The sequence below is a fragment of the Rhinolophus ferrumequinum genome, chromosome 5 (assembly GCF_004115265.2).
Source record: "Rhinolophus ferrumequinum isolate MPI-CBG mRhiFer1 chromosome 5, mRhiFer1_v1.p, whole genome shotgun sequence".
Lineage (NCBI taxonomy): Eukaryota > Metazoa > Chordata > Mammalia > Chiroptera > Rhinolophidae > Rhinolophus > Rhinolophus ferrumequinum.
In genome coordinates, this window is record NC_046288.1 from 47,837,048 (window position 1) to 47,859,654 (window position 22,607).

The following is a 22,607-nucleotide window of genomic DNA, read 5'->3' on the forward strand; positions in this document are numbered from 1 at the left end:
CTGAGCTAAAATCAAGATGTTGTTAGGGTTGCTCCTTTCCTGGAGGCTCTAGGGGAGAACTCCGTGAAGTCCCTTTGCTATGTAAGGTAACACATTTACAGGTTCTGAACATTCTGTGTAGATATCTTTGTGCGTGGGGGGGGGGGGGCGTTATTCTGCCTACCACAATGTCTATTTTCTCTTCCCTCTTTTCTCTCTCTCTTAAAAAAATAAATTCAACATGGCAGGTCATTTCTCAAATATGTGATAGAGCCAAGGACACGACCGTGTCTCATGAGAAGACGATAAAGATGGAATGCATTTAGATGTACCTCCATAATCCCTGCCCCTAAATGGCTGACCAGCTAGCCTGCCACTAAACCTGAAACTCACCCCACAATTAGATCGCAATTAGAGTTAATATTTTCATTGAGCCATTATCTTCAAAATACCAGTATAATCTAAATGCCCACCTAAAGATAATTAACATTATTGAGTGTCTATTTTGTACCAGGAAATTTAATAACTTTGATCTCCTTGAATCTTCTGAGGGTCCCTGATGCAGACCAAATGACTGTCCAAAGAGGTCAAATTCAATGACCAGGGCCACAGAGCTGATGAGTGGCAGAACCAATCGAGTTAGCCAGCCTGAGGTAAGCTTTCCCATCATGCCACATCCGTCCATACTCTCATCAGGGAAAACAAATTTGTAACTTTTAACACAGATTTTGTTGGTGTTATCTAATACATGTGTTACATGTATGAATATTCACAGTTGATCCTTGAACAATATGGATTTGAATTGTGTGGGTCCACTTATATATGAATTTTTTTCGATAAATATACAGTCCATCCTCTGTATCCCTGTTATTTCACATTCACGAATTTAACTAAATATGGATTGAAAACAGAACGTTCGATCTGCATTTAGGAATCCACAGATGTAGAAAATCTATACCATTTTATACATGGGACTTGAGCATCTGAGAATTTTGGTATCCGCTGGTGTCCTGGAACCAATCCTCCGTAGGTACCAAGGGACACCTGAAGATTTTAGGGAGTCAAAATTTACACATGGAGTTTTGATTGTGCAGGAGTCAGTGCCCCTAACCCCAATGTTAAGGGCCAATGGTAATTATGGAGACAAGGATTCTGAAAATATGAAACACAGGTCAGGCTAGTTTTGAGGTTGTTTGAAGGAACTGAAAGAAAAGATAGCTTAATGGGGCCTATTCAATTGAGGGTCCATGTTAGTAGGCTGAGAAGAGGCAGGCCTCAGGTGTTCTGGGCTCAGTAGAGTCACGATTTGTCATGGACGGAGCATCAGAAGGACACTGGTGAGGAAGGCGCCAAGTGGCAGGATGGAAAAAAAAGACAAAAAAACTTTTTTAGGTTACCTGACTACAAATGCAGCGCACCCCCCAAATGAGTAGCACAAAGTTCTTAACTGGATTTCATAGTTCCTTGAATTTTCAGTGTTTCTTTTACTTTCTACTGTTTTTCCCTCCACGAAATATGATATTTCACAGACTTACTATACCATACTGTAGCCTGGATTAGGGTATGTGAAAACTGAAGAAATGAAAAGAAGACTGTTCTCTGTGCCAAACGACTACATGAGGAAAGCCAGCTTGTGTTAATACACATTACTTGGTTTGTATCGTATGTACATTTGTCAGAAATTCAATAAACATCACATACTGCCTAGATTGTATGCAAATAACTCCTCAGAGTTCAGAATGAAGCCCTTTATTGTAAAAGGAAATTCTCACAAATTGTACCATTTGGATAGTGGGGCAGAAATTACTTGTTTCCACGTACGTGTGTGTTTTTCCTGGAGTGTTTCAAAACTTACCCAACTATAATCTTGTTCTCTATTAATTTCTAGTCTATTTCCACTAGGATTTAAGTCTTGCAAATAATGGAAGGAAAACACCAATATTTTTAATTTAATCACCTGAAGAGGAGGGAAAGAGAAAAGCTGTGATAACACCCAACACAATCTTTACAATAGATGTGACCTCTTTTTGAGCATGGGATTGATTCTAAATTACCGCAGAATCCTTAGCATCTTTATCTCTTTATGTGAACTCAACTTGCACATAATAATAGCTCCCACCGCTCCTTTCAGCATATGCACAGGAAGAAACCCACCTGAAAGGTGTATAAAAGAATTCCTGATTAGTTCATTCATTTATTCTGTTCTTTAGATTCCACATATAAGTGAGATAATATGGTATTTGTCTTTCTCTGACTTATTTCACTTAGCATAATGTTCTCTAGGTCCATCCATATTGTTGCAATGGTAAGATTTGCAATCTCAGAGGGGTAGTAGATGCGGGAGGGGGGTTATCACTGTGTGAGGGATATAAATGATAAATGTCTATTACATTGCTTTGTACACCTGAAACTAATAATAAGAATAAGAAAAAATAATTCCTTTGTCTCTCAGCAGCGTTGACTTTTTACTCCAGCAGTCACTGCCCTGTATTCTAATTCTACATCAATGCTCCCCAATAGCTGAAGCACCTTTTAAGGCTTAGGTGAAGATTTTTGCCCCCAGGCTTAACAAATCTGAGACATTGTTAGAAAGCTGCTGAACTCAAAGAGGTGGGTGACAGAGGAAAGAATGATCAGGGTTACTTGAGACTGATGTGGTGGTATCCTTCCCCCCACCCTCATCCACATGGAAAAAATAAGCACATATGATAATAAGTGGGAATTAATATTCTTGCTACGTTCAGCTCTAGACATTGTCTTTGTGTAATAGCTCTCCAGACTGAGTGGTTCTAAACCCTGAGAATGAGCCCTCCACTGGACTTCCGTCTCTGCCCTAGTGCAGCAGTGAGGTTTTCTGCAATTCAGAAAGAATCCTCAGTACACAGCAGTGGTTATAAGAAAAGATCAAGTGCAGGGAGACCCACTTCCGGGCAGCATTTGCTATGCTGGAGATGAAGGTGGTATAGGAGTTGGATTAAAGCACACACAAGGAAGCGGAGCTCCTTTTTATCAGAGCCCAGGTAAGGTGAGAAGAGGCTGAAATAAAAGTTTCAAAGATAAAGGACAGCATCTGAGGGATCATCCCTTGGATGGTACAATAGGAGTTAGGTCATTGCAAAACATGAAGGGGCTATGACACAATCAGGGGCTTCAGGAGAGCAGGAGAGACTTAGAAGAAGTGCTCTGTGAAATCTAATGAGTCAAGAAAAGAAGTGAAAGGATTTTGAAGAAATAGGGGAAGCATAGCCTAGGGGAGATATCTTGAGAGAATAATAGACTCCATTAGAAATGTATGACTTTTTAGAGCAACTCAACAGCCTGGAAGGAGAAGTAGAGGGCTTATTCAGGGGAGGTCATCTTTAGCTATGGAAATTAGGAAACTGTAGCAGCTGCATACGGGAGATTTCAGAGTGACAGTGAGTTCCCTGTAGATATGGGTAAGAGCAGATGTAGGTTTGTGGAACAGGAGGTCACAAAAGGTTGAGAGAGTGCTGACTTAAGGACAAAGGGCAGCTTGCGTGTGCTTTGTGTGTGAGAGATGTGTGTGAGAGATGGAAGGTCAGACGGTTGTGGTCAGAAAGGGGGTGTTTCACAGGTAAAGATCTTAGCAGGTGGAGATCTTGGTGCAGTTGTTAATAAGGATGAAACTACAACGTGTCTACACTGGAGAATAGATAACGTGGGATGATGTGAAGGCTATTAGACTAAATGGGGACAAAGGACTTGTGATTAAGTGGTGACTATGAATTTGAGAGGATGCTGGAAATAAAATGAGTAGAAAGACCATGAGGCAGGTACTGCTAGGGTGAGGATGTATACTAAGGGGATTCTGCACTAAGGAGCTGAAATGGGTGATGAATAGCAGAGTAACAGAATAAAGAATAACAGAACAGAGACCCAGCCAGTGAAGGAGTGTCCAGATGTGCTCAGGGGCTGTGAGAACTATTGGCATTTTTCCTCTCGGCCTTGTTGTTAAAGGGTGTTGTCTTCACTGCGGGAATTGGGAGAGATGCCATGTTACTTGGAAGAACCAGTTGCAGATCATGTGACCAAGTGACAGAGTTGGGGAGAGAATGATTTGAGGATGTAGGAAACTTTGTCCTTGACAGGATTAAAGTTCCAAAAAGATCTGTGTGGTTTGGATAATCGTTCTGAACCTTGGATGCACAATAGAATTACCCACAAAGTGCTAAAAACCAACCAAACAACCAACCAAACACCAATATCCAGACCAGTTAGATCAGAGCCTTTGGGTTGGGGTCCTGGAGCAAGTCTTCTTAAAGCTCCGGAGCTGATTCCTATGTGTGTGGGACAGAGAACTACTGATTTAGGAAGGACATGAAGTAGGGTGAGCCTGAAGAAGGAGGGGGTATCTGGATGGGGTGCTACAAAAGGTAGTATTTATGGATAACAGAGATTAGAGAAGTAGGGGCATGAGAAAGAGACTGGTAGTGATCATTAGCAGGCAAGGTGCTAAAACGTGTGCAGGGTGCAAAACTGAGATAGCAAAGGGCCTTTCTGAGTTTATGGGCCCCAAGGATCCAATTTATTCCTGGGTGTGAGGCAGTGTTGACCACACTGCACTAACTGTCTCTTTGGTAAGGTGGATAGACCGCCCACCTTTAACTAGGATTTTGGTATTTCTGCATTATTAAAAGGCCATGAGGTGCAAGAAAGCCTTATCCATTATTCATATTTATTTCACGCTAAGTGCTGGATCCCCAGATATTGAGAATTTGTAAATGTCTAGTTGGAAAGCCCTGACCACAATACAAACTTCTCTTGGATTGTTTTTACTGTTTAAACCTGTATATCAATCTTTCTTGGTGTTGATCACTAATTAAAAGAATCAAAATTATGTTATGAAACATTACTCTTTTTTTTTGGCATGGATTTGTGTGTGTCTGTTGGGAAGAAAGGGCAAAGGTACCTGAGAAGAACGATTTGTGTGAGTATAAAATATGTGTATCAAACATTTCAAATACGATGTAGATCTACTATGGTATGCTTTTTGCAATGAACTTTCCTTGGAATTGTTAAAAAAAGATTTGCCTTAATCAGACCTGTCTACAAATACAGTTTTCCCTAAGAAGAATTTAAGCCAGGGATGATTTCTATCCTGACAGTGCCTTAGAAGTATCACATTTGCAAAGAATATAAAAGAAATAACCTTAGGCTTTACACTAGAGCTGTGTGGTCACATCATTTATTCAACATCAGAAACTCCCGCAGGCTCGACCTTCAAAAATATATCCAGCGACCAACTCTGTCTTATCCCTTCCCTGGAACCAATCTGTAACACTCAAGTTTTCATGACCCAGAAATATTCTCTGGATGGAAACTCTAGAAAGAAATACCCTGATTTTCAGAAATATCGCTTCCTTTGGCTTCCTTGACACATTTTTCTTCCACTTTTCCCTTCTCTGGGTGCTCATCCTTCTGACGCTCCTTTGTTGGGTGCCCTTCCTGCTCCCTTGCAATGGCAGGGTTCCCCCTGTCCCCCGCCCCCCGCCTTGGTCCCTATGTTCTAGAGGTGGCTCTTCAAGAAACCCACTTTTTAGGACTGGAGAATCCATGCTGCAGCCAGATGCCTGGGCATTAACTTGTGCTTTCCACTCGATAGCTATGTGACCTAGAGCAACTTACTTAGCCTTTCTGGGCCTTGGACTGTACATCAGTAAAATGGAAATAATGGTATCTTATAGGGTAGCTGTGAAGATTACACGTGCTACTAAAAAATATTTACAATCTTTCCTGGCGCATAGCAAGTTCTCAGTTATGTTTGTGACTTTTTATTATTATTTTCGCCCTCTACTTTCCCTTGATATTCTCTCTGATCACCATGGATGACAAAAATGAATGTTACAGAATTGCTTGCTGAGTTTCTATCTCAGGATATGCAATCTGTTCAGAGAGCCACACCCATGTTTCTAATTGTGCCTTGGGCACCTTTGTCCTGATGTCTGTTCATATCTCTAACTTAATATTCCCAAAGCAAAAGCACCAGATCCACACCCCAAAGCTACCTGCCTCCTGCATTTGCTACTGGTACTCAGAGGCAGACTTGATCTTTTGCTTAGTCCACTTGGTGTTAGTTCCCCAGGCCTGCGAGAACTACTTAAATAGAACCTCGCACATCTATTCTCTTCTTCTCACGCCTCTGTCATCACCCCAACACTAACATGCTTTTCTTTGTAACTAGACTCTATATTCCCACTGACATCAAACTATTTCTAACATATATTTCCAACCATGTCTTTCTTCTGTTTAAATGTCTCCAGTGGCTCTCCATTAACTCAAGAAACTGAATCTCAGCTCTTCTCTCTGACAGCCAAAGTCCATAAAACACCTATGTATCATTCTCAGTTTACTGGAAATAATATGCCTGTATAGAGTCTGTATTTACTGTTCTCTCTGTGTTTTCTCACGCTGTTCCCTTCACATAGAAATCTTGTATTTTTTCCCATTATTGCTGGTTAAACCATGTCTTCCATTAGGGCCAATATCAAACGTTGACTTCTTGTCATATTTCCTTAAAATAATATGATGCCTCCCTGTCCTGAATGTCCATAGAACATTGCATTCATCTATAGCATTTATCACGCTCTGACTCGTCTCCTAGGCCGTGGCATGCTTCTTTTATTCCTCCTGCTAGATTATAACTTCTTCAAAGGCACTGACTATATCCTTTAAAGCTTCAAATGAGATAAAATGAATGGCAATAATACCATCAGGAATTCAGCTCATTTATTCTGCAAAGCAGCCACCTGTTGTCAAATGCTAACCCTCTTCCTCGCAGTCCTCATATAAATAATGGGGAAGCGTATAAATACAGTAGCACACAAGACAAACATACACAGTGAACAATTACACCAATTCCTTTTATAGGAAGAACACAGCTGAGATGAACATGGAAGCAGATTATTTACCATCCATGGGTCCTGTTGCCAAATTCTCCCATTTCTAAATTTTTCATTAAAGGAAATCAAGGAAGGTAAACAAAAGTAGCTCTCGGGAGGAATCAGCATAATGGAAACAGCTCATTTATCATCCTGGCCTCACAGAAACGTCTAATTTTATTTTTTTAACTGCATCTTTTGGGGCCAAACATTGTGTGCATCCACTCAGGCACACGCATACATACACCTACACACACACGTGCACAGTCACGCCAAACCTTGGCTTCTGTGTGAAGGTGAAAAGGGTGGCTCAGGCAGGAGCGCTTACCTTCAGGGCATCTTGGGTGTCATCCAGACAGTAGACACGGATGCTGTACTCCAGAGATGAGCAGCAGAGTGGCCCAAAGATGGCCAGCTTCAGGCGCTTCGCGGCTGCTTTGGTGGTGGACTGCCCGACCAGGGCGTAAGTGCTGAGGTTCTCTGTGAGGAGGTGGCAGGCCTCCGCGTCCAGCTGAATGTAGCAGGGGGTCGTGAAGTTTTCCTCTCCCACCACCACCACGTCCTGGGGGACAAGAGGGAAGGAACCGTGGCTGAGCCCCTGAGGGTCCAGCTGACCACTGTCACTGTGGCCAGTGGTGGTGGATAGAGCAGGATGTCTTCTCCTAAATGTTATAATTCTTTCTCCTGCTCTTTTCTTTCTCAGGCTTTATTGTATTTCTATTTCCATTCTTTATCAGAATCTCCTGTACTTCCCTTGTCTTTATACTTTAATATTCTTTATTTAGATACTCTTTATTTAGCATGTTTTGATCTTCTGAGAATCTGCAATACTGGAGTCTACGTAAAATTGCCCAAGAAATTGATGAATTATCCTTTTAACTTCAGTTCACCTGAGTTTATTATCTGTTTCTGAGAATTTAATGTGTTAATTTCTCAATTTCTTGTGTAATCCTAAAGTACTATTTTATATCAATGTCATTACAGCAGAGTAGTTTCTTTTTCCCCTCCTTAAAATTTGGAGTTTGAAAGAATTAGATGAATTAAGGAATTATACACTACAACTCTACTATGTTCTTCCAAACTCACCCGCCAATTACTTTCCGAAGCCATACCCTTCTTTTCCTCAATAATCTGGGCTGCTGGACTCTACAGAAAGCACAATATGGCCAAGTCCATACTTTTAAGACACTTTTCTCTGTTGTTTTTCACGTCAGCCTTTAAACAGTCCATCCTTTTAAATTTTGGGAAAAAATTAGCAAGACATAAAAATAAGTGGAAGTGAAGTGATGAATTCTATAAAAACAGTTACTAACTCAACCAGGTTTTGATTTATCCAGACGACTCAGGCCACAGAAGAAAGACCAAGTGTAGAATCCATACACCAAGCGTCACAATTCCACATGCCTCCCAGGGCAGCCAGGCAATAGAAAGGTGTGAAGCAGGAAGGGCAGATGGCAATACGAATGGGGCAGACCGCAGTGAAGCAGAGCACAGAGCTGGCTGAAGAGCTCAGTCTCCACTTGTTTCAGCCCATGGAGGCTACACAGGAATTCAGGCCCCTTGAGCGTACAACCTTTCTTTTTTCAGAAGAAGCTGGAAGTTCAGATATTTATGTGAGCTCTTCCAACTTTTAATTAATTCAAATTTAAAAGACAATTTCACACGGGAGAGATAAAATACATGTGTGGGCAAGGAGTGATCCCCTCACGTGTCGAAGAGAACATGTCCATAGAAAGGAAAAGAAACATGTCCATAGAAAAAGAATCAACCCCAGGGATGCCCTGCTGCTTTTCTAACTCTAATGCTATTTTTTCCTAAAATATTAGGGGCTTGAATTTTTATGTATATTTTTTCCAAAAATTTCTTTCCTAAAAGAAAAACACCGTAAGTAATCACACAATACGTAACATATACTTCTCTTTGTAACGATGACACAAAATACAGGGAGGGGTAGCTTTTAAAACGATTTGATATTTTTTGATAAACGTATTCCTGAAACATGCTTTCCTGAGAATAGTCTAAAATGTAATTCTTTACTTGGTATTTTCCATTAAAACAATAGATATTATTTACTCAAAGGATAATAATAAACATAAGCAAGCTTTAAAAAGACATTAGGTGTAAAATCTTCGTGGTAAATATAACAAACCCTTTTGCACTTAACTTTAGGTGCTAACTGAAGGGCTCTGATGTCAAAACCTGGATCTGCTTAAGGTACTGTCCTTAGGAAGTTATGATGGCAATGGCCACTGAAAGCCAGGATGCCATAGGTGTTCTTCATTCCAGCGGAACGTAGAAGATATACCCTTTCTGTTTTCCTAGGTTAAGTTCAGAAGAACTAGATTTCCAGTACTTGTCTATAAGTAAGTGCCTAACGTTTTCTGACCCAGGTACAATATTTCTCTAACTGCAAATTCAATATATATGTTAATATACATATATATATATATATATGTATATATACATACATAAATATAAACATAAATATATGTTTAATAATAATATAACAAATATAAATATATATGTTTATTTCCCTCCCAAGATATAGTATGTATTTTCCAAAAGAGATTTGTGTAAGATTCCAAAATGCACTTTCCCTATGAGCTAGCTCATGTTTGACCATTTTCTTTATGTCTATCAGTCAGTAGATAAAGCATTCAATAAACAGTCTGTCTGTCTGTCTCTTCCCCTTCCTGCCTCCCTCGCTCTTTCTCCCCTCTCTTTGTCCCTTTCTCTCTTTCTCTTTCATTTTGAGTGTAACCTAAAATTCCATCCATGTTTTGTTTTAAAAATGTTTTTGCTTCTCATGATTGCTCCTGTTTATCTGCATGGATTGCTCCTATGTTCCATCTTTATCCAACAAGAGCTCACCTCCCACTGCCCCTGAGCTGCCTGGTGTTTGAGCTGTATCTTCCAGTCCTCAGTGTTGGGATCTGCGCAGTGATGCATAGTGAGGACGACGGGCCGGGTCAGTAGGGCTCCTAGAGGCCCACAGCTCACCACAGGGGTCAAGAGTGTCTGTGTGTCTTCCATGGGTGGCCTAGGAGGAGAGCAGAGAACAGCATCAGTGACATTTCCATCCTATTTCTGTGCTACGTACTCTTTGAGAATTTAAATCTAAAATTGAACAAATAGTTTCTTCTTGGAGTTTATTTTTGGGGGTGGTAGTGACACAGAACTACATAGAAAGGCAAGCTCTTTATACCAAGACTTTGGTCTTGCAAGACTGAAGGTCTTTATGATAACAGTGGATATGCCTGCCTCTCTTTGATCCCCTTCCCTCAGACACAGGTCTGCCTTTGGTGATGTCCTCTGAATCCATGGATGGATATTTTCAGGGTGGAATGAGAAGGTACAGAGTCCTTAAAAGGTTACAGAACCATGTTTTCTGATAAAACTTGTCATTGGTCTCACAGGTTTTTAAATACTTTTGTGTTTTTTTTAGGACCTAACTTGAAAAATACTTTTTAAAACATCACTTCAGAATACGGACATCATAGAGCTAAACTTCATCCAAATGATTTTTTTTTCAGGAATAATTCAGGCTAGTATGGCACATTCATTCATTCAAATATTACCAGACAGAATATATAACTATTTCTATAGCATTTTAAGATGAAATCTCTCTACTTGTATACTTCATACTCTGAGAGTCGGGGAGTAAAAACCTTAAAGATTCAAAATCTTTATTTCATAGGTTTTATTTTAATTCCCTTAAACTCTTTCCCTAATAAGACTGTAATCAACAAGCAAATGTATAAATGAAACTGAGCTATCAGTTGGTACGTGAGGAAGTAGTCCCAAGGTGTTGAGTGGACTGCCCACAGTCTCACAAGTAACAGTGCTAGGGCTAGGACTAAAATCAGTGCTGTCTTAACAACAGTACTCAAAACTACTCTGTCAGGTAGAGTGGCTTAAGAAACCAGAGACACATAGAACTTTAGAGGACGAAGGGCCCTTCAGGGTCCACAAGTACCACCTTCCATCCAAAGAAGAAATCTCTCTACAATATGCTGACATGTGGTGGGTGTTTTAGACACACCCAAAATTGTGGTCCACTACTGAGGGTCACTCATCTATTACCAACTCTAATTTACAACATGTTCTTACTTAGAAAGAACACAATCTGCCTTCCTGACACTTCTCTTCACATATCCTTGCTCTGCTTTCTCTCCACTTTGGCATGAAAGCCATTCAACTATTTAGAGATTTTTATGGTGTCTAAAAAGTTTTCTGTATTTCAGATCAAATATCTTTTTTTAGACTTTAGCTGTAAAAGCATAGTTTCCATCTCTCTCCCTATATTTTTAATCTTCATTATATAGATTATATAATCTTCACATATAGATGTTTGTCTGTTTCAATGTCAACTAAAATGGGTCATCTTGAAATGAATGTAACACTCAAATAGACATTATAGAGGGACTACTATTGCTTTGATTTGGAATATGGAGTTTGATCAATACCCTCAAAATTGTTGCTTTAGATTATTCTCAATCAAGTAATTATTTATAAATATTATCTAGCAGGCTTCAGTTAGATGGAAAGACAGAGATAATATGGTTAAGCATCGCCTTTATAAAATGAGGTAATGAAGCCCCAAGACAGTTGAGCAATTTCTTAAAGCTATCAACTCTGTGTATTGCTAAAATGAAATGTCTTAGGCTAAGTCTCTATAAGTCTATGGTTGCAATGAAAGCTTTTGAACCTATGTACAGAAATTTATATTTAGCTATTTAATTTCACCTTAATAGTTTCAGGGAAAATTTCAGGTCATCTATTTCTTAATGCTAAGTCTTTCCCCCAAATATTGGCCACCTCTTCCAGTCTTTTATCCTCCATAAATCTGATATGCCTGCCATTTATGTTCTCATTCCAATCACTGATAACATTGTAATACAAGAACAGGATAAAGACAGAGACCTTTTCAAGGACATCACTTGAAACCTCTCTCCACTCTGACATCAATACTTTGAGTTATTTAGTTCAGCCTAATATAAATCCATTAAAATATACATTGTCCAGTTCACATCTTTCCATTTTATTCACATGGATACTACAGGGGATATATCAAATTCCTTTATAACTGCAACGGACACTCGAAATGGATTTTTGTGTAGTCAATCTACATTTTATGTATTAAATACTACATAATTTAGAAGTTAGCTTATCTCTGTGGCCTCAATTAATACTCAATGAGTGGTGGAGGTTGTTACTAATTTTTTTTTAAATATTGTTGAAAGACAATTCTCTCTGGATGTCTCATGCTTTTGCATGTTCCCGACTATCTTTTCAAGGTGATTACATAGCAATTGCCTTGGAAGATGAAGATAGTGCTTAACTCTGGAGTAAATGGCAGGCATATCTACTTCCCATTATAAAAGACCCAGGTTACCTAAGCTCAGGGGTCCTTTCTGGAGTGCAACCACTGAGTGTGTCGATGTCACTGACCCCGTTTGCATCACTCTTTTGGAACTGGGGTTCAGGAAACTGGCACAAAAATGATGATACTCTGGATGCTACGATTGCTCTGAGTAATAAACTGTCCTTTGTCTCTGACTAGGAGTCGGTGTCATATAACAGCATTCACAAATCGTGGTAGCTCACAAGTAAATCTTAGAGATTCTTCAGTTCTTGACAAATATCATCATCAGTGCTGAGGACTCAAGTAAAATTTGGCACATTTTCCCCTTCATAAAACTTGGCTATCATTGCTTCCTCTTCTAAAATTCTAAAATTTCCTCATTCTAAAATTTTACTAGGATCTCAGCAACATATGTCTTTTCTTTCCTTCTATTTAGAAAATCAAAACAACTGTTTTGTCTCTTTTTAGTCTGTTAATACTGTCTTGATTCTACTTGATAACAACATAGTTTTATTAAATCAAAAGTTATTGAAGTACTTGGAAATGTACTTCTATATGAAATCTTAAGGTTATTGGCAGTTTGAGAAATCATTACCATCCCCTTTGCCCCTCATTTTCATTTCCTCTTAACCCAATTTTTCCTCCTTCCTTCCTTCCAGTCTGAAATTCATTCTCTTAGAACATGAGTGAAGTTTTGCTTTCATTGTACCATAGCTAATACTACACTACCTGGGCGGCCGGATGGCTCAGTTGGTTGGAGCGTGAGCTCGCAGCAACAGGGTTGCTAGTTTGATTCCCACATGAGCCAGTGAGCTGCGCCCTCCACAACTAGATTGAAGGACAATGACTTGGAGCTGACGGGCCCTGGAGAAACACACTATCCTCCAATATTCCCCAATAAAATTTATTTTAAAAAACAGTACTACACTACCTGCTCTGAGCTTTTTAAATTCTACTTTTCCTAACTGGGCCAAAAAAAAAAAAAAAAAAAAAAAAGCAATGATTGTGTTTTCCTGAGCACTACTCTTACCTTTTAGTTACAAGTATATCTTGAGAAGTAAGCATTAAACTTTTAAGGAAGGAGACTAAAGTGGAATCCATTTCAAGTGGTCCTTGCAATACAGTTGGGGATTGGAAACATCTGTCTCTCACCCTGCTTTTAGCAGCCTGTGCTTGAGGCAGAAAGAGGAGGGGTTCTTCTCATCACTGAGTTGGAACAGAAGGAAGAAGACTCCCTGCTGGGACGGGGAGCTGTCAGACCTGTGCTCTCCACGCACACCCCTGGCATGCAATATTGATGGGTGCCATTCTTGGAGGAGGGACAGCAAGAGAAAGAAGGAGCGGTAGGTGTCAAAAGAATTTATTAAACTAGTGAGGTGCAAGAACATAATAAATGGGGAAGTAGTGAAGTGGAATTCATAATAGAATGAAAAACAAAGAAGAAATAATGATAAGAATCTTTTTGTGTTTTAGAGATTGAAAGAAGTAGTGTTGAAACTGAAAATATTTCCAAGCATTTACGGAAGGAGTGACTTTGGGACGGTTAAGATTTAACTACATGAAACCAAAGGTCAGAGCGCTTAAATTCACATTTTCTTTATTTGCACAAAGGGAGGATATTAAAATATGTGAAACAAAAATAGTAGAAAATAAATATAAATAAGTCTGATTCATGTTTTTACAAAGAAGGGTTTGACTACTTTATGAGTCATGTGTTGTCTAAGCTATTTAAGCTAACACTATATAAATATTAATTGCAGATGATATGGAAATGAACACAAAGCAAAACTTACCTGCAGAAGCAGCAATTAAGTAGAAATTCAGTAATGCATGACGATTAAAATTGTAAATTTTCAAAGTCCAGCAAAAATAATATTACTGTAAATGCTGGATGGGTTCTGAGGCCTCTAGAACAAAGCTCTCAGAGAGGAGTTTATAGGTCCTGTTCAGAGATATTTTTCTCATCTTTTGCTTGCTATTATCAATGAGAACTTCTATACAAAAGTGCGTAATTTACAAAACTTTCACAAAAGCAATTGCATTGACTGCTCACAGCATTCCTGTTAGGTAGTTTGGGTATTTCTGTTACTTCTTTTTCCAGAAGAGGAAACTGGAATCTGGAGATATGAACACATTTGCCTAAAGTTGTATAGCTAGTCACAGGCAAAGCTAGAGTTCAAACACAATCTTTTAGTTTCTCACACATAATAGTATATTTTGGGTTATTTATTTGGGGGTTTGGGGCCTTGAAAAATTTTGTCTGTTTGCTATAGCAGGCTCAAAACTGCTTCTTGAAAAGAAGCTATGTCCATCCACCTCTATGTGGGGATGAGATGCCTTCTAATGACAGGCATGTCTTTTGTCATGCACCTCAGGAGGTTCAGCTTCCTTTTAAACACATGGTTTCACATATAGCTGGCAATTTATATAATATTTGCACTTTACGTATCTGACAAGGAATATCTAACTCACTGGCTATCAAAAGCTTAACTGAGGGCAGCCAGTTGACTCAGTTGGTTAGAGCGCAGTGCTCATAACACCAAGGTTGCCAGTTCGATTCCCACATGGGCCAGTAAGCTGCGCCCTGGACAACTAGATTGAAAACAATGACTTGACTTGGAGCTGATGGGTCCTGCAAAAACACACTATCCCCCAATATAATTTATTAAACAAACAAACAAACCAAAACAAAACAAAAACTGCACTACCTGCCCTGAGCTTTTTAAATTCTACTTTTCCAATAAATTTTTTTAAAAAAAGCTTAATTGAGCAACAAACAAACAAACAAACAAAAATTATGGAAGCTGCTTTGAAAGGCCAGGCCAAAATCTATCCTAGGTATTGTGACCTTGACTGTATTACTAAATCCTTGTGAAATTATTTTACTGAATTTATACGAGCACCTTGTACCATCTACTTATGTTGAGGAACACTAAAAGAAGCAGCCCTATGAAACTCGTTGCTGTTTTTATTTTAAGGATGTTGTTCATTGTATTAACAAAATGTCTTCTTCATGCGGAACCACAGGAGAAATCATTAAGCTTCTTCCCAGCATATTTTTTTCCTCATGGACACAGGGATCTTGTAACTCACCATGTTTTTCTCTTGAAAACTTTGAAATAGTAAATTCATGATCTATTCCAGGAAATATGCTGGGAATTACACCAAATATTTTATATTCTAACTGCCAGCCTGACTTTGTCTTATCTTTTCTAATTTTATTTTTCCCATTTTTTGTCCACTTATTTACATTTTTTTCTTCCAGTGAAAGGATTGTGTTTTCGTAATTCACCTTGAATCATTTTGTAGGATTTCAATAAATAAACACTGTGGAGAACAGTGAGAGAATAAGATTTAATTATACCTGGACTTGTCTCCCTCACACCTATATCTTTAATCTTTTTATAGCTGTTCCTTCAAAGGAAGAACTTAGGACTCTATTTAAAAGGAGAATACCTTGAGTTTCACTGAGAAATAATAATGTCAACCGTTTACAAAGTTGCAAACAACATGTTAAAATAAATGAAACCTTTTTGCTAGTTGATTACCTACATGAAGAGATTTTTGGCCCGCTATCCTAACACATTACTTCATTATTTATATTCAGTAAATATATATGATAGTTTTAACTACCTCACCACGAACTCATACTTTAAACTATTCCTACTGGGAAGTCATCCTTAAAAAAATAATACCTAAAGACTATCAATGTCCTGCAGTTAACATATCTAATAATTATTGAAATTATTATTCTTTCTTTACAATTTAATTTTAATAATACCTCTGTCAACCACTTCCTCCATCTGGAAACCGTCTTTACCTTTGATCTTTTCCTATTACACGTACCATCATTCATTCTTTCATTGAAAATAGTCATTTGAGGAGCTGCTACGTGGCACCACATGTGATGCAAATTCTTTATCTGCCTTATCCTTGCATGTTCTATTTAGTTTTGCTCATCACACCCAAACCGTAAATACTAGGAATATTTCCCAAATTATTTCTCCCAGTTTTCTTCTTTCTGCTTCTGCACTTTTACCCTGGAAGGATCCACTCACCAGTGACTTCCCATCTGCACATCTACCATAATGCCTTATCTCCACTTGCACACATTGTACGCATCTAACTCAGAATCTATCCTTTTCCCCCTTGAACCAGTTGATGCTTCTGACCTCTTTCAATGCTCTCACAATTCTCCCAGTGACCAAGGTTTGATTACTAAATATATACTTTGTGTGTGTGTTGCATCACTTCCAACAGTTGATTCAGAAATATATTTCACTGTCCATTCTCCAGGCTCAGGCCTGGCTCTATCCCTTCTCTGCACACTTAGATTATTGCCACAGCTCAACCAGGCATCCATCCTTTAGGGAAGTTTTTCTGTTCCCTCTACGATTCATCCCACACACCCTCACCAGATCAATCTTTAAAAAGCACTGCTATTCTTGTATCACTTGGCTGCTCAGAAACCTTCCTTGGCCCCCTACAGTTTACAAAAAAAGTTCTATTTACCTTTATCTTTGGAATGTCTAAATTCATTTCTTGGCCTTTTGAGAAAACTGCTAGGCAAGTACAGGATACAAAGACAGGAAAATTTAATGCTCATATCTTTAATGCAAATTGTTTTTCAATAAACAATGACAATGGGCAAAACAGTCTTTAGTTAGGCTCGTATTTAAAAAAGACTTTTACTGGAAACAAGGCAAAAGAGCCCATATTGGTGCCATCAATCGTGGCAATTGTATCCACAGAGGGAAACAGGGGCTTTGCAGTCTCTCCAGGGGCTTTGCAGAGATCTGCAAAGGGGAGAAGTCACGAGCACAGCCTTGCAGCTCTGCTCCCTTTTGGTCCGAGACGGCTTGTCCCATCTCTGCAGCTCATATAGGCTTCTTATCTGCCATTCAGTGCTTTCTCTTAGAGCGCATTTGGTAATGACAAGGCCCCTCTTTTCACATTCACTATGCCACATGTAATTAAGTTCACGCCTCCCTTTGGACAGTTCACATCAGCACATGACCAGCTGGATACCATCCAGCTGGAAAAACACCCGGTTTGGGATGCAATAAAGGGAATCATAGAGAAGGAAAATGGAGAAAAATAATCAGAATTTTCCTAAATGCCTTGAAGTAACATTCATATCTCCTAAAGTCCTTACAGTGTCTTCTCTGAAAGAAGTTCTTTCTTACATCATGTGAGGATAGGAAAGGTCTTTCGTGAGCAATAGAAAGAAGCTGTGTTCCAGAATGCACTGTAATAAGAAGGCACAGGCTTGAGTCATGTACTCGTGCGATGGAGGATAGATGGCGTGTGAGAGAGTGAGCAGAAGAGCTTTGCGGTTGAGATAACCTGGGTATGAATTCCGCCTTCCCTCAATCGTTAACTGTGAAAACCTGGCTAGCCACTTAGTTTCCCCGAGCTTAGTTTGTTCATAGCTAAAGTAAAGCTCAGCATAACTTGCAGAGAAGTAGGGAAGAATACATGAAACCAAAAGGATGCTGAATAAATGGTAGCTATGCTTTGCATTATCACTATACCCTGAAACACATTCTTGTCATTGTATTTTTACAAGGAAAAAAATGCATCCAGTGTACAACAGAAAATTAGGGAAGAGAGAACTTTCTCATTTATTTGAGATAGTTATCTTCTTGTGTCCCCTTGTGCCTATTTTCTTTTGAGATCTTCAGGCTTCTCGAGCTTCATTTTATAAACAGACCTTCTCTGATACACACCAAATTCAATAGAATAATTCCCTCTGCACCTAACTTCAGGTGGAAGGCGTAGCAAGGAGGGATTTAGTTTCCTTTTCTTTAGAGTCAAAGCAGAAGTGTCTAGCTTTAATCAATTTTCTGTGTTCTCTTTCTTTCATCTAAAATGTGTAATTATACTGGTGAGGGTGCTGACTAAAGGACGGGAAGGCAAACGAAGGGAGGCAGGTGAGTACACACATCTTTTAGCTTCAGCAGGCCCCTGAAGCATCCCCTTCTGATGTGATCTTCAGCTAAAGATAATGGTGATTAGATGGGAAATAAGAGACCATGAACACCTCATTGTTTTTCAGCATAAAGCACCAGCCAGTACTCATTTCTGTTTAAACAAAAATGTCCATGTTGGCAAAGACCTTGAGGAATGGATGTACTAGTTGCTAACCTTGACTCTGGACAAGAGAAAGAAAAAACAAATTCCAAAGAGATCTTAGAGCTTGCCAATTTTCATTTCTGTTGCTACTGCAAAAAAAAAAAAAAAAAAAAAAAAAGGCTCTGAGGGCCCATGAATGTTACTTTGCATTGAGAATGAAAAAATGAATATTTGATGTGAGTAAATATAAGCCTTTAGTGATTTTTCCTTTGCTCAAATATAAGGGCATGAGTGATGCTCACGGAATTTTATCATTTTGTTAGACAGGCTCGTGTTTATGTAGGTGAAAGTACACCGCTGGAGGAAAAAAAAATGTTCTGGGTCCTACAGATTATAAATATCAGTATCTCCATCTGAGAGCATGATAAAAGAGTTTTCAGCTATTGAAGAACAAGACTAAAAATGGATGTTTTTCTGAGGATGAGAGAGGGGAAGAGAAAAGGTATAATGTGTTATAATGATAATGTAATTCTACATTTGTCACTAATGCTTTACATTCAGTGCTCAGGGCTGAGGAACTGATGCCTTTCCCCTGGGGAAAAACAATGAAAATTACATGTAAGGATCTTCATTTCAACAACATCTTTTACTTTAAAATCACTGTATACTTCAGAAGCATTAATCAGTCAGGCTTCCAAAGCACTATTTAACACAAGCACTTTATATGGGAACTAAGCAAGAAATAATCATGTATAATTTGTTAGAGGCCAGACTGCAAATTGAATTAGGACTTCTAAACTCCTCTTATTATTTTCACTTAAAATACCTTCCTCTTTATGATTATGACACATTCAAAACGGAGCCTTTTGATTCAATTTAGCATTAATCAACCCTAGATCCATTTAGAAAAGCACAGTATGGAATTCATAGGTGATAAACATAAGAAGGAAGTTGATAACATTTTAGTTAGAGACAGTCACAAAAAGAGGAATCTGCAGGTGAGAATAAAGTGCTAGGCTGAGGTGAGGGTAGGTCAGGAGCTAGAGGTTGTCTAATTCTTTGTAACCTTTAACCCTGTAATGGGAACAGGCTGGAATCCTGAGCCAGGCCATATTAAGCTGATGTTTCTGTGTCTACCCACATATCTCTCTGGACAATCTATGGATATGTGTGTGGCCATTTTTCAGCTAATATGGCCACATGTCCACTTGGGAAGAGATCTCTGGCCTTCCACCCATACTCAAGATCTTCAAAAGTGTCTGGAGCCTCAAAGATGCAGCGAAGTAAAAGCTGACCTTTCACTGGTCTAGAAAAACAAGAGTACGCCAGAAGCAGGGCACGCAAGACAAAAATATGCTGGTTTTATTCTTTCTGTTGTACACTTCTCCTCCAAGTCAGACATTGATAAAGTCAAGTGCCCCAGAAAAAGCATATTTACCTCATATTTTCTTTCCTGTGTACAGTCACATACATTTCGTAGACTCTTCCTTGGGGAATGGCGCCAGCGGGAATCAGCAAGCTTACTCCTGAATAGCAAAAGAGAAAAGCAGTCATATAGGACCTATGCATCAAAAGGAAACATCACAGAATGCCTTTGAAGCAAGTGAAAGGGAATCAAGGAGATTTTGTGGCTATGCAACCATACGCCTGCTTTCTCTTTAAAGGCATGTAGATGTTCATGGCTGCCCTGCCTCACATCTTTTCTGGCCTTGTTACCACAGCTCCCCGTGACCTGTTATGAAATTACTTAAAGGAATCATGTAATTTTTTAAACTCATGTTTTATTTAAGGAATAGACAGATGGTTCCACTGTTATTTTCCTTGTAAAAGGAGGGGCAAACGAACAACTGTTCTTACAATTTCCAACAGCTGTAATGATGAATTGTTTGTAATTAAAAAAGAAAAGTAAAGAAAAAAAGAAATCCCCACGAGAGTCAAAGTCAGAGAAATGCTAACTTCAACAATATCAAAAGACATTTATTTCTGAAATAGCTAGTTAGAATCAGTGTTTCTCCGTAACAGAACAATAATTGATGAAGAAGTTCTTTTATCATACATAACGCCAGAAAGTCAACAGTAATTGCTAGTTTCAGTCACAGCAGGGCAAACAGGTTTTTACTCAGTTGAGGATTAGTGCCATTTTGACTATTGGATTGACGTCTGTTCCAAGTTAACAGCGACTATTACAGTGGTGTGCCTGGAGCTTGCATCAGAATCATCGGGAGGACTTGCTAAAACACAGATTACTGGATCCTACCTCCCTCCCCCTCGAGTTTCTGATTTTATAGTTCTAACAAAACTGTAAATTTTTGTAGCTCTAACAAGTTGCCAGGTGATGCCGATGATGGTGGTCCACGGACCACCCTGTAAGACCCACTGTCATCTTAAAGAGTAATTCAGGGCGGGCAGCAACCTGAAGATACTGGGCTCCATGATTTTATTCTTTAATAAATGCGGTTTATTTCAACTCCATAAAAATTTATGGAGCGTCCTTGGGAGTACAGTGTGTGGCACTGTTGTGAATGCCAAGAAGTAAAAGATAGTGTTGTTGTCTTTGAGTAGCTTATAATTTAATTTGCAAGGAAATGGAATATGCCAAATGAGTGGAGGGCAGTAAGGAAACTTGCCCGACCACACGGGAAAGTCTCGAGAAGAAAGAATGGAGCGTTAAGGAGGACTAGCTACTCAAATGCTTTGGTATAACTGAAAACGTTGAGTCATGGCATTCTTGAGAAGGAAAGCAATGTCAGAGCTGTGGTGCTGTGGGAAGTGGGACATCACACCGGTGCAGAGAATGGGAGCAGGAAGACCACACATGAGTCTACCAAGTCTCGGTATTTTTCTTTTTTCCAATGAGAACAATAAAATGTACTTTTATGTTTGTTATGAGGATGAAGTGAAATTATAGATGTAAAGTAGTACAAATAAAGCCTGATACATATTAGGCAACAACTGTTACTCTATTAAATAAAATAGTGTGTGTAAATCACCATTGCTTAGTACATAGAAAGTATTTAACACACGTTGGCCCCCTCCTTTTCATTTGATAAGCCTTTATAATAATTCACATATGAAAAAGTGACAGGTGTAGAAATGAGGAGGAAAGGTAGAATCTAGTGAATATCCTTTAAAAAAAAAACCACTGTCTTAAGAATAATATAATGTTTAAACAATGGAAGTATCAAGAGAGTATATTTTGATCTATTCACTTGATAGACTATTAAAATATATTTCAAATAATGATTTTAAAGAGTTCACAATAGCATGAGAATTAATGAGAAAAAGGTAAAATGTATTTTATAAAATATATAATCTCAACTATGTAAAATATATAGAAACAATAATATTCCATTAAGTATTTCAATTTATTAAAATAGGCTTTTAAAGGTATGGGGCAAAAATTGTCAAGGCACTCAAATGGGGGACTGAATAAGAGGAAGAATCAAACACAAGTTCATATTCAGACTCAAGAAAAATTAGTAGTAGATTAATTGGCTGTATGGCTGTTTACAAAAGAATTCATTATATACTTTTCTTATGCTACGTGAAGGCTTTAGGTCAATCAAATTGTTCTTATTGCTGTTTTTACAAAATACTTAGTCTTGTCCAAAAGAGCTACGGTCGATTCATAGAGGAATCCATTAATCCTCTTATGACTCATAGTTCCAAACCCATTACTACTATTGATTAACGACTACCAAATTTTAATCAAACATTATCAGTCATTAACTTAAATTCACCACTTAAGACCTTTATGAAGCTTATTATATATAATCGGATAACTAAATAATAGACTGAAAACAAAATAAGACTACAAAAGGACACATGATGAAGCTGTGATTCTAGAGAGGTATATTGGAAGTGGGAGTGTGTACCTTATAAATACCTTGAGGCTGAAGACTGTGTAATAAAGGGTTAATAAATGAAGATTTGATGTCTATTATGATGTCCTCTGATCATCTGAAAATTAGTATTCTGAAGTATTGGTTCCTGTAGTGAATTGGAACTGAACCGACTGATATGTTTTCTAATTAATTTGTCCTTTTAAAGTGAGATGATAAACAGTGAGAGCTTCTGGCTTGATGTTGCCTTCTGAAGCTCTGTTAAAAAGAAGGCCAATGACAGTTCTAAATTACACCTTGGCAGAAAGTTGTGAGTATACTATTCATAGAGGAAGTGTTTCCAGAGTTGGTTGGAGGAAGACAAATGGCTTTGCTGATTTTGTCTGAAGTGATGTTGGTTTACATTAAAAGTAGATTTGGGTTAAATAGGCTACATTTAACTTTTCA

The 22,607-nt window shown here is 38.6% G+C and overlaps 1 protein-coding gene across 2 annotated transcripts in view; it reads right to left on the reverse strand.

Annotated features, from left to right (window-relative positions):
* The window catches only part of UNC5C (unc-5 netrin receptor C), a 370,552-nt gene that overhangs the window by 22,798 nt on the left and 325,147 nt on the right, over positions 1–22,607 (reverse strand). For both annotated transcript variants that reach the window (XM_033106151.1, XM_033106150.1), the window contains 3 exons: positions 19,757–19,844; positions 9,750–9,918; positions 7,207–7,440 (listed from right to left, as the gene is read on the reverse strand). In XM_033106151.1, coding sequence (XP_032962042.1) covers positions 7,207–7,440; positions 9,750–9,918; positions 19,757–19,844 — 491 coding nt within the window. The remainder of the gene's footprint in view (positions 1–7,206; positions 7,441–9,749; positions 9,919–19,756; positions 19,845–22,607) is intronic.